Raw genomic sequence first — 20,320 nt, 5'->3', positions numbered from 1 at the left:
GAGCGAAAGCCGTGCTGGCCGCGAGGCACGCCGAGGCCAGAGGCCCGGCCCGCTGCCCCCTGCCCCCGCCTGGCCGCTGCTCCCCCTGCGCCCCCCGTGCCCCACTCCCCCGCCCTCGGACCCTTGCTCACCCCTCGGTCCTCCCGGCTTCCTGCGCTCCAGCACCTGGGCCTCGTCCCTGCGCACAGTCCCTGTGGCACCGCCCGCCCCTGACCTTTACGGGATGAGGTAGCCCCCTCGCACTTGTCCCCTCACCACTGAGACCCCAGCCCTGCTTCTCGAGCTCACCTCCTCGTCCATCACGCGGGGCTGAGGTGCTCGCGGCCCTTGCGGCTGTTGTGAAGATCCTGCTGAACCTGGGGCTCCCCGGGCCCACGAGGACTTCCACGGCCAAGCCCATGCCCAGCAGGCGCCTGCGTGGAATCCGCAGAAACCCACCACAGCCCCCACCGCCACTGCAGGGACAGCACCTGGCCTCACAGCCACCAGGACCGAAGGCCTCCAGCCTCGATCTCCTGGAAGGAGCTGGCCTCGCTGACTGCAGCCCGAATGTCCTGGGCTGCTCCTGGCCAGCACTTACACGCGTGGGTCACCATGCCCTGGACTTGGCTACATTCCAGATTCCCTTCTGGGCTCCTGCTGTCCTCAGCTCAGCCTTGCCTGGAGCTTCCACGTGTCCATCTGCTTGACCAGCTCCGTGGGCTTCCCATGAGGCTCAGATGCACAGCAGACCCCCGTGGAAGGGGGACTGTGTGCGGTCACCACCTCCTGTGCATGGTGCTGTCACACCTTTGTGTAGGTGGCACTTCTGTGCACACATACCCACATATGCTAACAAACATGTCACCCAATCACCGTTGACAGACTCGCTTTTATTTTTCAAGACACTGGCATTTTTGTAGAGTCTGGGCCTGATTTCTGGATCCTCTGGCTAAACCTTTGGGGCAGCAAGGTGGATTAGGAGACAGCATGAGGAGACCCAGGACATCAGTTTGCCCCATTTGTGAGGACGTGAAATTTGACCACTTGGTAAAGTTGGGGTCTGCCAGATTCCTCCACGGTCAAGGTCCCTTGCTCCTTGTTGAGTAAATAAGCCATGGGTGGGGTAAGTCTTTGAGACCACAAATGTCATGTTTTTCCAATAACCATGTACTCAACGGTTTTAGCATCAATTGATGAATGGATTCATTATTACACTTATGGTTGCAAAATCATGACTTTCCAAGTTTATCATTCCTTCTACATTTAATAGACATTTTTTGGTCAAGAAAAGCTTCCCCTTCGTTTGAAAAATTTCTTAAATATTAATATGAATTCATGTATTTTTTTTTCATTTAATCATTACTCTTTTTGATGCTCAAAGTGGTCCCCATTTGGCCAGTGAGAGCTCCTTCAAGCTGGCTCCTAGGCTTTTTATTGGGAGGGGTGACTTTTTATTTTTATATTATTTTATTTATTTATTTATTTTACTTATTATTATTGTTTTTTAAGATGACTAGTAAGGGGATCCTAACTCCTGGCTTGGTGTTGTCAGCACCATGCTCAACCAGTGAGCGCACTGGCCATCCCTATATAGGATCTGAACCCGTGGCCTTGGCGCTATCAGCACCGCACTCTCCCGAGTGAGCCACGGGCCGGTCCTTTTATATTATTTTAAACTTAGAAGAAAGTTGCAGGAACAAGACAAGGAGCTTCTGGATATCTTTTAGGCAGATTAATCCATTGTTTACATGTCGCCCAATTTGCTTTACCATATTCTCTCCCTCTGCCCATATATATACACACACATATATGTTTTCTGAAACATTTGAGAGTACATTGGAGACATTGTGCCCCATGCCAGTAAATACTTCAGCATGTATTTCCTAAAAATGAGGCCGTTCTCTTATATAACACCATACTGTTATGCAAAATTGAGAAGTCTAACATAGATACCATGCTCTGAGATAACCCACAGTTAATTGTCCCAGTGACATCTTTCTTGCGTCCTTTTGACCTTTCCATGATTCTTTGAGCACTTTCTCCCTGCCCTAGCCCTAATATCAGCCATTTCTCAAGGAAGCCCTAGTCCCATCTAGAGGGAAATGGGATTTAGAAACCAAGGTCTGGGTGCTGAGTGTGCCCATTACAACTGGGGTGTCACTGCCTTCTGGGTCCTCTCAAGGGACAGAGCTAGTGTTGAAGTCATCTGAATACAGTTGTCCCTCAGTATCCACAGGGATGGGATCCAGGATCCCCCTCAGATACCAAACTTGGAGGATGCTCAAGTCACATATAAAATGGCAGAGTATTTGCATGTTCTCCCATATACTTTAAGTCATCTCTAGATTACTTATAATACCTAATACAGTGTAAATGCTATGTAAGTTGTTGTTATGCTGTATTTTTATTTGTATTATTTTTAATTTTTAAAATGTTTTCGATCCAAGGTTAGTTGGATCCACAGTTGTGCAGCTGACAGATACCAAGAGACAACTCTATTTCTAATTCCAAGCCACACCTCAGCCTTCTCCCTCATTCCATATTTGTATTTGGTTGAATCATATGAAATGGCCAATAGTCGATCATGTTTGATCTACAAAAAATGGCAAATCTATATGGTTCAATTTAATATCTAATTTCTTCACATTGAGAATCCTTGTTTTCAGTAAATCAATATATTTATTCACTTGCTGTGTTCTAAAATGCCCTCCAAATAGTTTCAGAGTTACTACAGGAATCCCACTACTAACCACAGACCTACTAAGAAAATTTCAAGATCCCTTTTTTTTTTTTTTTTTTTTTTTTGTCTTTAGAACATATCCCACTAGAGAAATACAGGGTGTTGTGTTCAAAAGTTTTTTGAAATAATTCTTTTTTCTGTGTTATGTTAGGTTAGGGTATTAGGGTTCTCCAAAGAAATGGGGCAAATAGGATATATAGAGATATATATAAAAGGAGATTTATTATGAGAATTGGCTCACATGATTATGGAGGTTGAGAAGTCATACAATCTGCTGTCTGCAAGCTGGAGACTGAGGAAAGCCAGTGGTCCAAGTCTGAAGGTCTGAGAACCAGGGGAGCCCATGGTGTAACTCCAGCTGTGATGCCGAAGGCCTAAGAACTGGGGAGGGGGGTTGGGGCTTGCACTGATATGAGTCCTGGAGTCCAAATACCCCACAGCCAGGAGCTCCAATGTCCAGGCGAAGGTGGACGTCCCAGCTCAAGAAGAGGGGGTAATTTGCCCCTCTTCTGCCTTTTTGTTCTACTGGGAGGGTGATAGAGTTTGGACATGTTGTCACTGCCAAAACTCATGCAGAAATCTGATCCTCAATGTGGCAGTGTTGGGAGCTATGGGAGTCATGGAGCAGATCCCTCGTGAATTGATTAATACGCTCCCTGTGGGAGGGGGACCTGAGTGAGTTCTCACTCTATTAGTTCCCGCAAAAGCTCATTGTTTAAAAGACCCTGGCACCTCCTCTCTCTCTCTCTTGCTTCCTCTCGCCATGCGATCTGCTTATACCTGCCGGCTGCCTGCCACTTTCTACCCATGAGTAGAAGCAGCCTGAGGCCTGCGCCAGATGCACCTATCCCAGAATTGTAGGCCCAATAAAACTCTGTTCTTTATAAATTACCCAGTCTCAGTATCTGTTATAGCAACACAAAACAGACTAATACAGGAAGGCCTCAATGGATGAAATTATTTCCCCTCACGTTGGGGTGGGGGGTCTGTTCTGCTCAATCCACCGATGCAAGTGCTGATCTCTTCCAGGAACACCTGCATAGACACACCCAGAAATAATGCTTTACCAGCTACGTGGGCATCCCTTAGCCTAGTCAAGTTGACAAATGCAATTAATCATCAAAGTTAGGTTAGGTTAGGATAACAATATCATATTCAGTTAGGTTCATTTATTTTGGTTTTTACTAAATTTTAGGGTTTGCATTTTTAACCCCTTTTGACTTAATGTTTTATATATATATATATATATATTTTTTTTTTTTTTTTTTTTTTTTAAAGATGACGGGTAAGGGGATCTCAACCCTTGGCTTGGTGTGGTCAGCACCACACTCAGCCAGTGAGCCAACCGGCCATCCCTATATAGGATCCGAACCCGTGGCCTTGGTGTTATCAGCACCACACTCTCCCGAGTGAGCCATGGGCCGGCCCTAATGTTATATTTTGATTATTCAAAATGCGTATATTTGATTCAAAAGTAAGTACAGAACAAGACATGACCTGGCCCCTTCCTCCCCACTCCCACACACCCACACAGAAAACCATTTTCATTCATTTCTGGGGTAGCCAGCCTGTGTTTCTTTTTGCAAAGATGAGTGAATGCATGTGTCGGGACACTAAGTAGACACAGCTGTGGGTCCTCACTGTGCCTTCCTTCTTACACAACAGGTGACTTACGACATATTCTCTTTTGTTCTTTTCAGAGCAGCCACATTTTCGATGATTTACGCATGACCCCACTCTGGGACCACGTGTACCTCCACTCCCCTTCACGGTACAGTAAATCACAAGCAAAAAGTGGTTCCTGCTGGGTGTTCGGTAGGATGTCCCAGGGCCTAGGCAGCCTAATGGAGTGGTCAGGGCATGCAGTCCAGGCCCCCTACCCATGGCAAACCAAGCTTTGACCCCTAGTTGCTGCTGGCCTCCAACACAGAACCCAGGGCCTCGGTTCCTCACCTGTAGCACAAGAGAACCACAGTGCCATCCACACAGGGGAGTAGACCCTGACACAGCACAGGGCCACAGAGATTGCCCCAGGCAGCGTGTCCTGTGGGCTTTGGGACACCCGGAGCCTGGTCAGAAGGTGAGGTTGGGGTCCTTGCCCCAGGCTGTACAGAAGCAACCCCAAGGCTGGCCTGGGGCCCCCACCAGACAGACTGAACGCCAAGCATAGGGGCTAGCTCTGTCTGTTTTCTCTTCCCCTGATATCCTGTCAGGGAGCTCTTGGGCAGCTGTTTTCTATCACTGCCCCCTCCAGGGGACAAGCCCTTCAGAGGCACGCCTGTGTCCCTGTGCCTGGAAAGAACGATCGTCATTCCCTGGGCATGTGGAGCTGCTTCATGTCTAGCCTAGGTTAGTGGCCTCCAGGCAGTGCAGACACCTGAGCAGGTAAGAATCTCAGCTCGTACTTAGATATGCAAGAGAGATCACACTGTTTATTTCATTAGATGAATCTGTTTCTAAGTTGTCATGCTCCCGGCTGGCCGTGTAATCAACCCCTGACCTGAGACCTTGCTAAGCCCTAGTCTCCTCCTCCGAGAAACGGATGGGCAGTGCCACAGTGGTCCGAGGGAGACCTTGGCTCAGTGCTGGCTCCTGTTGCAGTGCCCGCCTGTCCTCTGCAGTTTCACTGGCTCTGAAGAGCAAATTCAGCGGGTCTGCGGAGGGCAGGGCAGCCCCTCAGCCACCACCTTCCCGCTCCGCTCCTCCTGGCCCGCGTCCTCCTTCCCGAGCGGGCGGCAGCTGCTGTTCCCAGGATCTGCTTCGAATTAAAAGTGGCATGGCCCTTTAAGAGAAGCATCCGCCGCCCCCGCCACCCTGCCGCCCCCTTTGATGTCCCTGGCGCTGAAAGGTTCCCAGTGGCAAGATCTGAGGGTTTGTTTCTGCCTCCCCAGAGGCCACGTGGGGATCACAGGGTGGGAGGGAGTGCCAGCCGAAGGTCACATGGCCGGCCTGGCCTCCCTGGCCTCCCTGGCCTGCGGCTGCTATTGCCACAGGAGCACCAGGACCAGCAGGCTGGACTGATGGGGCCAGCGGCCTGCAGCTCATTAGGGTGGAGAAGCCCAGCAGCTGGGAGGGCTCAGGAGCAGCCTCTCTGCCCTCCATCAGCCGCACCGGGGAGCCCAGCCTCCCTGAGCATGGCTTCCTCACCTGTGCAGTAAGGACTGGGCACCTCAGGACATTCCTGGGATGCCCAAGAAGCCCCAACTCCACAGACAAGCATGGAGACACTCCCATACTCATGCCCTTCCTCCCCTCACCCCCAGCTTTGGAATGTGGCCATTCCCTGCTGACCCTTCCACTCCACAGCTAACCCATGTCAGCTGCAAGCCACATACGGCAGGGTCCTTCAGCCAGGACTGTCCACCAGCCAGGCGAGGCTGTATAGAGAGGACAGCGTGGGGCAGGACGCAGTTGCTGGGGTGCTGACAGGGGATAGATCCTACCAAATGACCAGTGCAGTTGAAGGCCCCCAAGGGGTCTGAGCCTGGGGCCAGAAATGCCTATAGTGTTAGCATCAGAGAGGGGACAGTTTACCTTGGACTGATTGGGACTCTTCCTCCCGCCTCAGCTCTGGGGGCTCTCACCCCAAGTGAAGGGGGCTCTGATGTCTATGTGCATAAACTTAGGGAAAAGGGTGTAGTCCTGTCTGCCTGATTACCCCAAGGCTCCTCATGCCAGGTCTGCAAACCTGATTTCCAGGAGCTGGAGCTGGGGACCTCAGGAAGGGACAGTTCCCAGTGTCAGGCCTGGGAGCAGCTGTCCTTGAAGGGGCTGGGTCTGACCCATGGCCCCGCTCCCTTCCCCTTCCAAGGACCCAGGCTGAGATAACCATAGCGACTCCCAGCTCCCTGTACCAGACAGCTCCTGAAGAGGGGCTTACTCATCAAGGCTCCAGGATATGAGGCCAAGGGGAGATCCTGCTGATGGACAGGGGGTGATGGGGAGGAGGCTTTGAGTAGACCAAAAGGAGGGACCAAACTCTGCACTCACACGACCTGGCCTCAGAGCTGCCTGGGGAGCAGGGCCTCCCATAGAGCAAGCTGCCGGGGGAGTGGGGTGATTCTGCCCCACTTCCCTGCCCACTTGGGCCTCAGAGGCCAGCAGCTGGGGCACAGAGCCACCCAGGTGGCCAGGCGAGGCAGGGCAGCTGAGGCCAGCACGCAACAGCTGGGCCCCAGACGACAGGCAGCAGCTGGAGCACAGAGCAGCCCTCGCACTGCGAGAACCCAGGGCTTGGGGGAGGGGCAGCAGGAGGGCACCAGCTGTGCGGCGTGCAGCAGTCCCACATCCGGGCAAGGACACTGGTTCCAGAATCACTGAACCTCCTGAGCCCTTGCGGCCCAGCCCTCTGGCCAGGTCATCGATCTGTCAGACCCCACACAGGGACTCAGGTGGGACCCCTGCACCACTGACTGTCCTCCAGCACACCTTCCTCCCTCTCCCCCAGTGCCCACCTGCCAGCCTGGGCCCAGAACCTGCCCCCACATGGGCCTTGACTCTTGTTTCCTGGAATGTTCCATCTTACCTTTCTTTTCCCAAGAATTGGGGTCCTGTCCATTAACTCTGTGCTCATCTATGGATCTTTGCTTCCTTCCCCAATATCTTCCCTCCCAGAGGAGGAGGCATGAACCAAACCCTGCACCCCCATCCTATACCTGGGTGCCTCTCCTTAAGGGCAGAGCCCACCTCTGCATTCTCACTCTCCCAGCCTCCCTCCAGCTGGGTGCTCACAGAATCTAAGCTCAGGCAGGAGCACCCACTTGAATGGGGATGAGGGAAGCCAAGAGGCAAGAGCCACACTGAGTCCACCCTGGACGTGACAATGGGGGTATGGGGAGCAGAGAAGGGCACATCCCGTGTCCAGTATCCCTGGTGTCCGGCATCTTTGAGAGACCACTGCAGCAAGGTGGCTTGTGGCACTGTCTTGCTCCTTATCCCCAAGCCCGAGTGTCTGCTGTCCCAGACAGTCTGCAAGCCTCCTGTGCCGGGACTTCAGTCTGCCTTGGTCCCTGGGGATTGCCAGTGTCCACCACCACACCTGGGAGTCATAACTATCATTTATCACGTGCTCACTGCCTGACAGCTCAAACTGGAGCCCCTACATGTCTTGCCTTACTTGATGCTCAGGACCATTCTGTGAGGCAGGTGCCATTCCTGTCCCCATGGTACAGATGACAGCCTGAGGCGCAGAGGCCCAGCAGTGGCAGAGCCAGGCCCTGTGCGCAGAAAACAGGCACTTGGCCACCCCCACTACACCCCCCACCCCGTACACTCGACAGACACTGGTCAAATGAGAAAATGGGGGTCAGGAGACATCCCACGTGCCAGGAAGGTTTCTAGGGTGGCACCAGCCAACCCAACCCCTCCAGCCCCTCCACCTGGCCTCAGGCCTTGCTCCAGCCACCTGTGCCCTGGGCCCAGCCTGCTGACCATTGTATCTGACCCATTGATGTTTTGTTGTGGTGGTTTTTTTTTTTTTTTTTTTTAGGTAAAATTCACGTAACATAAAACTAACCGCTTTAAAATGTAAAATTCAGTGGCATTTAGTGCATTCACAATGTTGTGCAACCATCACCACTATCAAGTTTAGAACTTGTTCATCACCCCCAAAAGAAACCCCATACCCATTAGCAGTCACCCACTATTCCTACCCGTGCTCTGGAAGCCACTACGTCTCCGGATTTGCCTATTCTAGGTATTTGATCCCAATGGAGTCATAGAACATGTGCCCTTTCGTGTCTGGCTTGCTCACCCAGCACAGTGTTCTCAAAGTTCATCCACGTTATAGCAAATGTCAGAACTTTATTCTTTCTGTGGCTGAAATACATTCCTTGTATGGATACACCACATTCTGTTTATCCATTCATCTGTTCACGGACTTTTGGGTTGTTTCTACCTTCAGCAATTGTGAATAAAGCTGCTGTGAACATCCACATACAAGCTTTTGTTTGAACACCTGTTTTCAATTCTTTTGGGTATTCACCTAGGAGTGGAATTGCCAGTCATACATAATGTTATATTTCACTGACTGAGGAACCACCCAAGTGTTTTCCACAGCGGTTGCGCCATTTCACATCCCCACCAGCCACGTGTGGGAGTGCCAATTTCTCCACATCCTCACCCACACTTTTTTTTTTTTTAATCGAAGCCATCCTAGGGGGCAAGAGGCAGTCTCTGATCTGCCCCTGGTGAATCCAGAGTCCCCTTCATTACACTTGTCAGGGCCATAGCAGGTGCAGGTGGTCTGGAAGCAGAGGCCCAGTGCCTGGTGGCTCAAAACACTCACCCTCCTGGGAGGTTCCACCAGACTCAAGGCCTGAAAACTGGGTGGAGGAGCCACAGCCTTGTCAGTCACTGGGCTGTGACAGGGACTTTAGAGAAGGGGGGATGGGGAAGACTGACACAAGGGCAGTGAAGCTCTGGGAAGGTGTGGGTTTGAGACCCTCTTTGCTTCTGCTGCTAATATTGAATAAACCAAAACACAAACTCATTTTGGTTCAACATGCCGGCTAAATCACATTACAGCAAACACCAGGGAATATAATATGCATGTTCTTCTCTTGTCCTGGAATTTCCCTGGCAATCATCACTGCCATCCCGCTGTGCACTTTCACGCATGGGCTCCTGTAATCCCACAACAACCCTCTGAAGGAGGTACGGTCATTGCCCCACTTTAAAGAAGAGGAAATAGAGGCACAGAGAGAGGTCACGGGCCTTGCCCAGGATCTCCCTGCCAGGAAATGGCTCAGGGCCAGGTCAGTGTGCAGAACAACCCCCACATGGTCATGCCGTCCAGCTGCAAGTTAGGGTTCCCCTGCCGAGACCTGGAATAACAGGCTCCCAGAAGGAGTGGGCTCCTGGGAACGGGCTCTTGCCCAGTGCTGCAATCTCACCCCCGCCAGCCTTCCCTGCTGGGGGTGGGGTAGGGGTGAGAGGATACCTCAGGATGGGACTTGGGTTTGAAGCTACTGTCCCTGGCCAGCCCCAAGTATGGCCTTTAAACTGACCCAACAAAGGAGGAACAGTAAGTGTGGGCTTCTAAATGAGCAGTTAGGTGCAAATCTTCTCTGTCAGCCTCTCTGACTCCCAGTCCCCAGCATCAGGACATGAGCACACACCTGCCCTGCCTGCCTGTTGAGTGGACCTATGTTGGCAACACAGCCTGGCTCTCCCTTCCTTGAAGGTCCTGGGCCCAGGCTGACCTCCAGGGCACCTCTGCCTGATCCAGGCTTTGCAGTTGACATTAGGGCCCCCCGCACCCCTCAGATGCATGGCGCAACACCTCTCAAGAGTCCTCTTCTCTCACTGTGTTTTGCGAGAGCCAGGCCGATGTGGCCTGCTGTGTGTGTGCAGGGTGGTGGTGTGACTTTCTGCCCCCCAGCTCATCACTCAGTGTGGGGGCTGGTGAGAAGGACTGCACCCGGGGCCAAAGGGGCCCCGCAATTGAGGCAGCATCCTGGCTGCTGCCATTGTCCTGGCAGCTCTAATCTCCTGCCCCACCAGCTGCTGCAGGTGCCTCCCAAGTGATGAAGGTTCCCCACTGTCCTGAATTAGCAGGTACTCCGGGAGCCCTGCCCTAGGTCTGGACCCTTGTCCCAAAAGGCAAAGCCTATTTCCCGTCTTTAAAGTGGGTGTAATGACACACACCAGGCTGCAGGTCGGAGGGAAACGAGCAAAGCTCTCTCCACTCGGAGGTGGAACTTGGTGCTATGGAGGGAGTCCGTGCTCGCCTTTCTTTCTTCTTGGCAATTGGCGGGTGCAGAAATCAAACCGTGGACCTCCGTGTTATCAGCGCCAGCTCTAACCAACTGAGCCAGCCGGCCAGCCCGCTTTCTTTCTTTTGTCTACCCCCACCCCACGCCACCCCACCCTGCTCGGAAGGCAACGCGATGGGAAAAACACCCTAGGTTGCGTGGAGATCACCAAGCCGGCAACTCCTCCGATCCTCAGCCAGTGGACGCCAGGACAGGGAGAGTGTCTTGGGGGGTCCTTGGCCTGGGGTGCGGTAGCCAGGGCGCACGCGGGAGAGCCAGGACATCACCCTGTGGCCCACCGACCTCGGTAAGTGGCAGTGCCCCGTCTGCCCCCAGTGCCTCCGAGAGTCGCCCCCAATCTGCCCACTCAGGCTCAAGACAGGGCGACTCCGCCAAGGCGCCGCGCCGGGACATCGGTCCCTCCCGCAGGTCGCCGAGGGAGCCGGGGCCTCGCGCCACACCTGTCCGCTCCTCCGGAGGCCCCGGCGCCTACTGCCGGCCCCTCGGCGCGGAGCCCTGTGTCCGCCGCCGCTTTGATCCCGGGGGCCCCGCTGGATAAAAGTCCCGAGCGGCTCTGCGCCAGCACCAGAGGGGGCGCGCAGCCCAGCCGGGCGCACCAGGGGGCGGCGCAGGGCGAGCGGCGCGGAGGAGACCGGGCCGCGGGGCCGCCCGCGCTGGCCGCGGTGAGCGCGGGGCTCAGGGGCCGTTCTGGGAGGGGGATGCGGGCCGGGGTCCAGGTCGCCCGCGTCGCGCTCTAGGCCTGGGCGGTGCGGAGCGGGGGGCCCCGGCGGCACCAGGTGAGCGCGCCCGCGCTGCGCCCCCAGCCCGTCGGGAGCCGCTCGCTGCGCCGCGGGCCGGGCTCCCCCCGCGCGGAAAGCCTCGCTCCTCCCCGCCGCCCACCCCCCAGCCGCCCCTTCCCGCCGCCCCAGGGGCGGGGGCGGCGGCGCCGGGCTGGCCGCGGTGAATGGAGCCGCCGGGGCCGCCGGCCGCGCTGCCCCCCACGGAGCCGGGCCGGGAGCGCCTCCGGCGGCCGCGGCGGGGTAGTCCAGGCCCCTCCGTCAGGCCTGCGGTTTGGGAAGAAAAGGCGAAGCCTCCGCCAAGAAAAGAGGGAGCGCGGCCCCCTCCCCCTCCGCCGAGCCCGGGCGGCGGTGGCGGCGGCGGCACATCTAACGCGCGGGCACCCGGGCCGCCGCGGCCCCCGCAAACTACGCCCAGGCTCGGCCCCCGCCACTCATTGGCGCGGGCCGGAGCCAGACACCCAGACCCTGCGCTGCCCTCGAGCGGCCGCGCGCGGAGTCCGAGCTGCGGAGGCCGCCTCGACGCCGAGCCGCCCGCGCCTCCGCCCCCAGGTCCCGCGCGGGAGCGGGCCGAGCGAGCCCGTCGCGGCCGCGCCCCGCGGCCCAGGCGCCCCCGGCCCGACGCCCCCGCGGCCGCCGCCGCCTCAAGGCCGCCCGCTCTCCGCAGGTGGCCGCGGGCCCGAGCGGCGCGGCCATGGGCCGAGGGGTGCGCGTGCTGTTGCTGCTGGGCCTGCTGCACTGGGCCGGGGGCGGCGAGGGCAGGAAGACCTGGCGGCGCCGCAGCCAGCAGCCGCCCCCGCCGCCCCCGCCGCGGGCCGAGGCGGCGCCGGCGGCCGGGCAGCCGGTGGAGAGCTTCCCGCTGGACTTCACGGCCGTGGAGGGCAACATGGACAGCTTCATGGCGCAGGTCAAGAGCCTGGCGCAGTCCCTGTACCCCTGCTCGGCGCAGCAGCTCAACGAGGACCTGCGCCTGCACCTCCTGCTCAACACGTCGGTGACCTGCAACGACGGCAGCCCCGCCGGGTAAGGCCAGCGCCCGCCCCCCGCGGCTGGCCGGCGCGCCCCTGCCCGTGGCCCCCGTCGGGCCTGGGGCCGCCTCATTGGCGACGGTGCCCGCATCCTTCGCGTCTCCATCCCCGCTCGGGTGCGCGGAGTCTGCGCTGGACCCTCCCTATTGGCCATGGCTTTTCTCGCCCCCAGGGAAGAGGACGACGCCCGTCGGGCGCCGGGCAGTGCTGGCCCTGGGGAGGGCCCGCTCGGTTACTTGCCACGCGGGGGTTGGGGCAGCGCTTGAAGGCCTGGTCCCTGGCCAGCTGGGGCACTGACCCCTTGGCCACCGGTGCCCAGCGGCTCTGCTCGCGTCCTTCGGTCCCTGGGCGGGGAGATGGCAATCGGAGAGTGGCCCTGGCTCCGGCAGGAAGAGGCGAAACGGGGGCGGGGAGAGTCCTGCTGTCCCCCCACCCCCACCCCACCTCGGCGCCGGGACCGCCAGGGATCCCGGACGCAGCGGAGGGGACAAGGAGGGGATGCAGGTGGCACGGAAGGACCTGGGTTCGGCATTCACATCCACACCCCCCAGCAGCCCCAAAGTAGATAAAGGAAAGATGTGAGGCTGGGGCTCGGAGAGCAGAGCGGCGGGTGCGCTCCCGCGCCCAGTGGATCTACCACGACCTTAGGTCTGGCCTTGGTGGGATGGCTGCGACACCGCCTCGGTGGCGCCCGCGGCCCCCACGCCCGCCTGGCGGTCTCCTTGCCCCCGCCCACGCACACTGCTCTAGCGCGGGCGCTTTGCTCTCCGGTGCCACTGCGCGCCCCGGGAGGACCCCCCCGCCCGGTCGCGGCGCCGAGGTTACAGCGGGTCCCGCGCCGGGCGGGCCGTGGGGATTTTCCACGGAACACAGCCTCTCGCGGCCCTTCCCCGCCCCGCGAGCGCCACCTCCCGGGGCTGGCCGCCGGCGCTCGCTGGGCCCGGCCGTTCTTCCAGGGCCTGGCCGCTGGCGCCCCCGTGCGGCCGTCGCGGCGCACCCGGCGGCAGGTGGCGTGACCCTTCCCGCCCCGGGTGGGGAGCCGCGGCCCCCGCAGCCCCAGCCGACCGCCTGCTCCACGCACCCTTCTTTGCAGCTACTACCTGAAGGAGTCCAAGGGCAGTCGGCGGTGGCTACTCTTTCTGGAAGGTGCGTCCCAGGGGCCGAGGCGGCGGGGTGGACGGGGGTCCCCGGGGCGCGAGGGCGCTGAGCCTGGTGGCCGTGCCCGCAGGCGGCTGGTACTGCTTCAACCGGGAGAACTGCGACTCCAGATACGACACCATGCGGCGCCTCATGAGCTCCAAAGACTGGCCGCGCACTCGCACAGGTCAGCAGGCCGGGGAAGGCGCGGCCGCGGGGCTCCCAGCTTGAGATTCTGGGGGAAGCTGCGCGTTCACGGCCGCGCATCCTCCCCAGCCCAGCTCCCATGTCCCTCAGGCAGGGGCACCTACCTCACCCTTGGGTCTCCATCCGCAAGTAACTTGCGAGTGCTCACCCTGGCTGCTCTGCATGCTGGTAACGCCACCCCTCACCCCCACTGCTCAAAGCAGCTGGTGGAGAGGGGGGAGTGAAAGGTCGCATCCGATATCACAGCCTGCCTGGGCGTCTTGGCCACGGTGACTTTCTGGCATAACTAAGTCCATCCATCTTCCTCTTCCCCAGCACCCTTGGCTGAGGCAGGGGCATCACACACCTCCCTTGCTGGGGCCAAGTCGGAACCCCGCCCCCCACACCTCCTTGTAGTCCCCATCCCTGCACTGTTCCCTCCTATCAAAAAGACCCACCTCCTCTGTGTCCCCAGGCACGGGGATCCTGTCCTCACAGCCAGAGGAGAATCCCCACTGGTGGAACGCCAACATGGTGTAAGACAGAGCATGGGGATCCTTCTTGAGGGAGGGGTTCCCTTCCTGGGGGGGTCTCATCCTAGGGTGGTCCTTCCTTGGGAGGTCCTGTCCTGGGGTAGGTCTTCCTGGGGGGTCCCTGTCCTGGGGTAGGTCTTCCTGGGGGCTCCTGTCCTGGGGTAGGTCTTCCTGGGGGTCCCTGTCATGGGTAGGTCTTCCTAGGGGGTCCTGTCCTGGGGTGGTCCTTCCTAGGGGGTCCTGTCCTGGGGGGGTTCTTCCTTGGGGGATCCTGTCCCAGGGTGGTCCTTCCTGAGAAGCACAGGGCCATGGCAGGCTCACACTGTCCCCGTGTTGCAGCTTCATCCCCTACTGCTCCAGTGATGTTTGGAGTGGGGCTTCGTCCAAGTCTGAGAAGAGTGAGTCCCCCACCTCCCCAGATTTCTCTTTCCTGCATGACAGGGCTGGGCTTTGGGGGAAAAGCAGACTTTCAGCTTCGTGATTTTTTTCACCTATCTCGACAGCATGCCCTAGGGTGCCTGCCCCACACAGCTGCCTGCTTGTCTCTGGTTGGCCTGGCCCCTTTCGGGGGTCCTTCCTCCTGGTGTTCTCGGGGAGGGGCCCCCAGCATGGCCTCATGCACCTGACGCACCTCCCTCCAGTCTGCCCCAGCCCTTGGCCCCATCGGCAGGAAGACCTGCCCAGCCCCACACTGGAGCCAGACCCCCTCCTCCTGCCAGTCTGGGGTAGGAAGTCTTTCCTTTTGCTCTGGTCCCCACCTGATGCTATCACGTTCTCCTTGCAGATGAGTACGCCTTCATGGGCACCCTCATCATCCAGGAGGTGGTGCGGGAGCTCCTGGGCAAAGGGCTGAGTGGGGCCAAAGTGCTGCTACTGGCCGGGAGCAGGTGGGCACGGCAGGGGCTGGAGGGAGGAGGTAAATGGGTGTGCAGTGGGAATGGAGGGACTGGTAGTGGGGGGCAGACCCTGGGACAAGGCTGAGGTGGGAGTATGGGTGGGAGAGAGAGGAGGGGGCAGAGCCTGCACATACCCAGAAGGTCCAGTTCTCTGGCCTCAGGGAGCCCTGGTGGCTCCAGCCGTGCCAGTCTTTGGCAGGTGGCTGGAAGGGTCAGAGGCTGGAGACAGGAGAACGGGCATCACAGGGATGTCTCAGAGGTTTGGCTGCCGAATGCTTTCTAGCTGGAAGCGTCTGGATAAAGTTCTTGGGCTTGATGGATGTTGGATGTAGGGAAGGCTGGGGCTGCTGTGATCTAGGTAGTTGGTTAGGGGTTAGCTGTGGACCGATGCCCCTTCTCCAGGGCCCTGGGTTCCAGTAAGTGAGGATCACATCTGTCGATCACTGTATCCCAGTAGGCATACAGGGGACCCAGGAGACAGGTGGAGCAGATGAAGGGGCCTGAGGCTGTATAGTTTATCTTCATTTTCAGATAAGGAAACCAAGTCAGAGAAGAAGGGAAGGAGGGAGGGGAGGGCTCAGCTCACAACGTGGGAGGCGGTAGCATAACCTGCCAGCCCAGGACCCCAGAAGGCCCACGGGTCTTGCATGTGAACGGTGAACATGTCCACAGTTCAGAATGTATCAGGATCTCTGCCCTTCCTTGGGTCATGGGCTGGGGGCTGAGAGGCTCTGGGTGTGCGAATGGGCACCCCTCCCAGCCACGTGGCTTCACATCCAGCTTTCCCTGCAGTGCCGGTGGCACTGGGGTGCTGCTGAACGTGGACCGCGTGGCCGAGCAGCTGGAGGAGATGGGCTACCCCAGCATCCAGGTGCGGGGCCTGGCCGACTCCGGCTGGTTCTTGGACAACAAGCAGTACCGCCGCACGGACTGCATCGACACTATCACCTGCGCACCCACAGAGGCTATCCGCCGTGGCATCAGGTGCCCTAGGAGGGAGGGCCCATTCTCCATATGGGGACCTTGCCCATGCAAAGGGTCTGGGGTGTGGTGACATCTGTGGGGGAAGGAGCTCTCTGGGGCGGGGGCCCACCGCAGCCTGACCTTCAGCTGTGACTCCAGGTACTGGCACGGGGTGGTCCCGGAGCGCTGTCGGCGCCAGTTCAAGGCAGGCGAAGAGTGGAACTGCTTCTTTGGCTACAAAGTCTACCCCACCCTGCGCTGTGAGTGGGCCGGCTTGGATCGGGGCACCCAGGGCATGGGCTGCAGTGGGGTGTCCCAAGTTGTGCATCTCTCTTGGAAACCGGTATGGAGTCCAGCCCTCAGAGGCTGGGCCTGGTGACCACTGCCCTGGTCCAGGGAGGAGACCATATCTACACCAGGGTGACTAGTTGTTATGTTTTGCCTGGGACTTTCCTGCTTTAGCACCGAAACTCCTCAGTGCCAGGCACACTACGAAGGTTGGTCACCCTGTCTACGTTGACTGTTGGGGATGTGCTTTGGAGCCTAACCTTCTTGCTGCCTTCCTCACTGTGGGGCCTTGGGCTGGTCCCTCCCAGCCCCACACTCTGAATTGTGAGGTCATATGCCAGGGGACATCATCACCAAGTTTTGGTCAAAGTGGAGTCTCTGAGAGCCAGACCAGGGTGGTAGTAGGAGGGTTAACAAGGGTCCTCTTTCAAGGAAGGGCAAGTTTCAAAGAAGGAAGGCGCACTCTGGTGAAAGACATTCCAGGGGCAGAGCCTAGGTGGCATGAGCCTGCGTGGAGCTGGCTGGGACCTCAGGAGCCAGGGCTCTGAGCTGGGGGGGTGTGGGGGGGTACACACACTGAGCGAGACTGAGCTGAGCCATGTGCCCCCCCAGGCCCGGTGTTTGTGGTACAGTGGCTGTTTGATGAGGCCCAGCTGACCGTCGACAACGTGCACCTCACAGGGCAGCCGGTGCAGGAGGGGCAGTGGCTGTACATTCAGAACCTGGGCCGTGAGCTGCGCAACACACTCAAGGATGTGCCGTGAGTGTGTGCTGGGGACCCTGCTCGGGGGCTCACTCAGTGCTTCCAGATCTGCACTTGATTTGAAAATAGAGGTCTCAAAAATGACAGCGTAGCTCCCTGACAGGCCCTGCCTGGAAGAGGTGGACTGTGAGCGGGGATTTGGAGGCACAGAAGGACAAGGGTCAGCAGGGTCATGTCTGGTGGGGACAAGGCTTGGGCCAGAGCAGCAGCTGGCCGGACACGGCACAGGAAGGGGGTGGTCACCAGGCAGAGGACAGGCTCCCAGGGAAGTGACCTGGGGATATGGGGTGGGGAAGGGGCTACAGGGGGCCATAGGGCTCACAGCGGTCCATCTCTTCCCCAACAGGGCCAGCTTCGCCCCCGCCTGCCTCTCCCACGAGATCATCATCCGGAGGTCAGTGTTCCCGGGCCCAGGGACAGCTTGCATCCACAGCACCAGCTCCACATGCCACGGGCTGCCCCCGACCCCCCATTTGTCCTCCCACCTGCCTCCCACATGTCTCTCCTTGCTCTGTGTAAAGGGTTTCCTCCTAGGGCGTCCAAAGTCACTTGTTATACAGCAAAACTGTATGGCAAGAATTAAAAGTCACCCCACTCCAGTGATAGTGATGCCTGCGTGACCCCACCCGGGTTTCTGTCTGCAGCCACTGGACAGACATCCAGGTGAAGGGGACCTCGCTGCCCCGGGCGCTGCACTGCTGGGACAGAAGCCTCCATGACAGCCACAAGGCCAGCAAAACCTCCCTGAAGGGCTGCCCCGTCCACCTTGTGGACAGCTGTCCCTGGCCTCACTGCAACCCCTCATGCCCCACCATCCGGGACCAGTTCACGGGGCAGGAGATGAACGTGGCTCAGTTCCTTATGCACATGGGCTTCGATGTGCAGACAGTAGCCCAGCAGCAGGGACTGGAGCCCAGCAAGCTGCTGGGGATGCTGAGCAGCGGAAGCTAGGGGAGCTGCCTGGAGGAGGAGCCAGCGCCAAGGGGCAGGGCCACCTGCCACCCCCATGCCACCTCATCCCCACCAGCAGGCCTTCCTGCCTCTGCGAGGACAGACAGGGCGCCAGCCATCCCCATGCCTGGGTCTGGATGCCCTGTGCCCAGCAGCCTTCCCTGCCCCTCTCCCACTGCCTATAGGAGCCCAGCCAGAAACGGTGGACCTACCATTAGCCCCAGCTGTGGCCTCCCCCAGCCTCCAGCCCGCAGTGGGGAGGGGGACCCAGAAGCAAAGCACTGGATTCCTCACCCCCCAGCCCAGCCCCCTGCTGGTCATGCCCTTTTGTATTATTTTATAAAGTGTCTTTTTTATTACCTTAATTTTTTAAAAAAAGGAAAATGAGTAAGAAATATATGATGAATATTGTTTTGTAACATATATTTTTTAAATAATGAGAAAAAGACAACAAAAGAGCCTCATCTTGCGGATGTGTTTATTCCCCTGCCCTGGGGCAGCAGGGAGGCGTGGGAGGGATGGGGGACCCAGCCCCTGGCCCTTCCTGGGTGCTCAGCGGCCCCGCCCACCTCGTATCTTGTTCCAGCCCCTTCCTGAGGAGGCCCGGTCCCTGTTCCTCTGTTCAGCAAATCCCCGCCCTCCAGCTCAGACGGTGCAGCTCACATTTCATTTCGTTTCTTCTCTCATGACACAGCTCAGTGGCATTTAACGTATTCAAAGTGCTGTGCGACCACCGGCTCTCTTTAGTTTCAAAACTCTTTTATCACCCAGGAAGACACTCCTTAGCCAGCTAGCATTTTCTTAAAAGGTTGCATTTTATTTATTTTTACTAGATCATTCATGCACATGGTTAAAAATTCAAAAGATGCAGACAGTATGAGGGTGGGGTGAGAATGCTCCCCCCGCCATGCCACCTGGCGTCACTTCCAAGAGCAAAAGTTGTTCCCGTCCTCCCGTGGATGTTTCCGGAAACATTTTGCAAACATACCAGTAAACACGCGAATGCACACACACACGTGCATTTTTTTCTTTTTCACATAAGACAACAGGCTACACACTGCTGTCTCCTCCTGCTTCCACTTAACACTGTATCTTGGGGGTCCTACTATGGGCAGGGTGTTGACACTGGTCAGGTGCAAAGGACACACACGGACGGCCTCATGTCTGCATCCCATTGCATGTGGGCAAGTACATGAGCAGGATGAACCCAGAAGTGGGGTTGCTGGGGAAGGACAGTGACCTCCGCAGTTTTGACAGTATCGCGGCCTTGCCAATGACCTTAGGCGTGTCGTGGGTTGAGCTTCCTGAGCAAAGCATTTGACTCGAATCGTTGCGTTGATTCCCCGAAGTAACCCCACAGGTGGATATTACTATAAGCTCCAATTTACAGGTAAACTGAGGCTCAGCGAGGCAATGTGACCAGTCACAAGGGGTGACCAGTCACAAGGGACGACCGGTCACAAGGGACAGAGGAGCCAGGTCAGCCTGAGCTCCATGCCCAGCCTCCAACCACAGATATCAGTGATCCCACAGCTCCATTCCTGGAGGAGGGAGAATCATGGAGACCCTGTGCCCTCACCCCAAACAAGATGGGAGGAACATGCCCAGGATTTGACCATCTTCACCGACAAGCCAGGACAGCCCTGGGCCCGAGGGTGCTGCCTGGGCAGGTGCAGCCCCCTCAGGCCCTGCTGAGGAGCACTTGGGCCTTATCCTGTTCCCCCTTGGGCCCGTCTATCTCCAGTGTCCACTTCCCCAGGTAGAGCCAGGTGGCCAGTCCGTGGCTTCTTCTGTGAACCACTCTATGTGGTCTCCTGTGGGAATCCATGGAGTCCCAGCAGCCAAGGGAGACGGTGAGGTCGGGAATGCGGTGACTGAAGACAAGATGAAAGAAGGGGCCCTTGCAGGGGGCAGCCTCCTCCTTGGGCCTCCAGAGCCAGACTTTCTGAGTGGGGCTCAGTCAGGGCTCCCCACAAGGACAGCGAGCTTGGCTGGGAGGGGAGGCTGGGATGACCCAAAAGGGTTGGGCATCAGAGCAGGCCAGGGGATGCAGGAGGCGCTGCCCAGAGACCAATGCTTGTGCTGAGGAGGGGGCAGGAGGTGACCTGGGCACAATTAGAGTGTATTGCTCCGTCTGAGAAGGCTGACAGCTCAGAGGGAGGCTGTGTGTGCCGGGCATGCCGGGCTCCTTGAACGTGACACTTGTGGGTTAGGCCCCGTGAGATTTCCAATGAATACGCCTTTCTCCCTGTGTTTGTGGTAGAGAAAGGAAGAGGCGCGGCTCACCTGTGGCCTGGTGGCC

General features: G+C 58.1%; 1 protein-coding gene across 1 annotated transcript; it reads left to right on the top strand.

The window, feature by feature from the left end:
* Positions 1-11,967: 11,967 nt before the first annotated feature.
* Positions 11,968-18,018, top strand: NOTUM (notum, palmitoleoyl-protein carboxylesterase). The gene is made up of 11 exons (XM_063081443.1): positions 11,968-12,296; positions 13,395-13,447; positions 13,530-13,625; positions 14,100-14,160; positions 14,497-14,555; positions 14,942-15,044; positions 15,846-16,037; positions 16,176-16,276; positions 16,917-17,064; positions 17,414-17,461; positions 17,712-18,018. Exons 1-11 carry the CDS (start codon positions 11,968-11,970, stop codon positions 18,016-18,018), a joined length of 1,497 nt encoding a protein of 498 aa, XP_062937513.1.
* Positions 18,019-20,320: the final 2,302 nt, after the last annotated feature.

This window comes from Cynocephalus volans, chromosome 16, assembly GCF_027409185.1.
Source record: "Cynocephalus volans isolate mCynVol1 chromosome 16, mCynVol1.pri, whole genome shotgun sequence".
Taxonomy (NCBI): domain Eukaryota; kingdom Metazoa; phylum Chordata; class Mammalia; order Dermoptera; family Cynocephalidae; genus Cynocephalus; species Cynocephalus volans.
Note: the sequence above shows the minus strand (reverse complement) of the source record. Positions and strands in the feature narration are given on the sequence as shown.

Excerpts from the sequence above, each read along its gene's own strand:
- NOTUM (XM_063081443.1), top strand. The coding sequence starts at position 11,968 with ATGGGCCGAGGGGTGCGCGTGCTGTTGCTGCTGGGCCTGCTGCACTGG. Across the intron at positions 13,448-13,529 it reads GTGGCTACTCTTTCTGGAAG|GCGGCTGGTACTGCTTCAAC; the intron begins GTGCGTCCCAGG and ends CCGTGCCCGCAG. Across the intron at positions 13,626-14,099 it reads CTGGCCGCGCACTCGCACAG|GCACGGGGATCCTGTCCTCA; the intron begins GTCAGCAGGCCG and ends CTGTGTCCCCAG.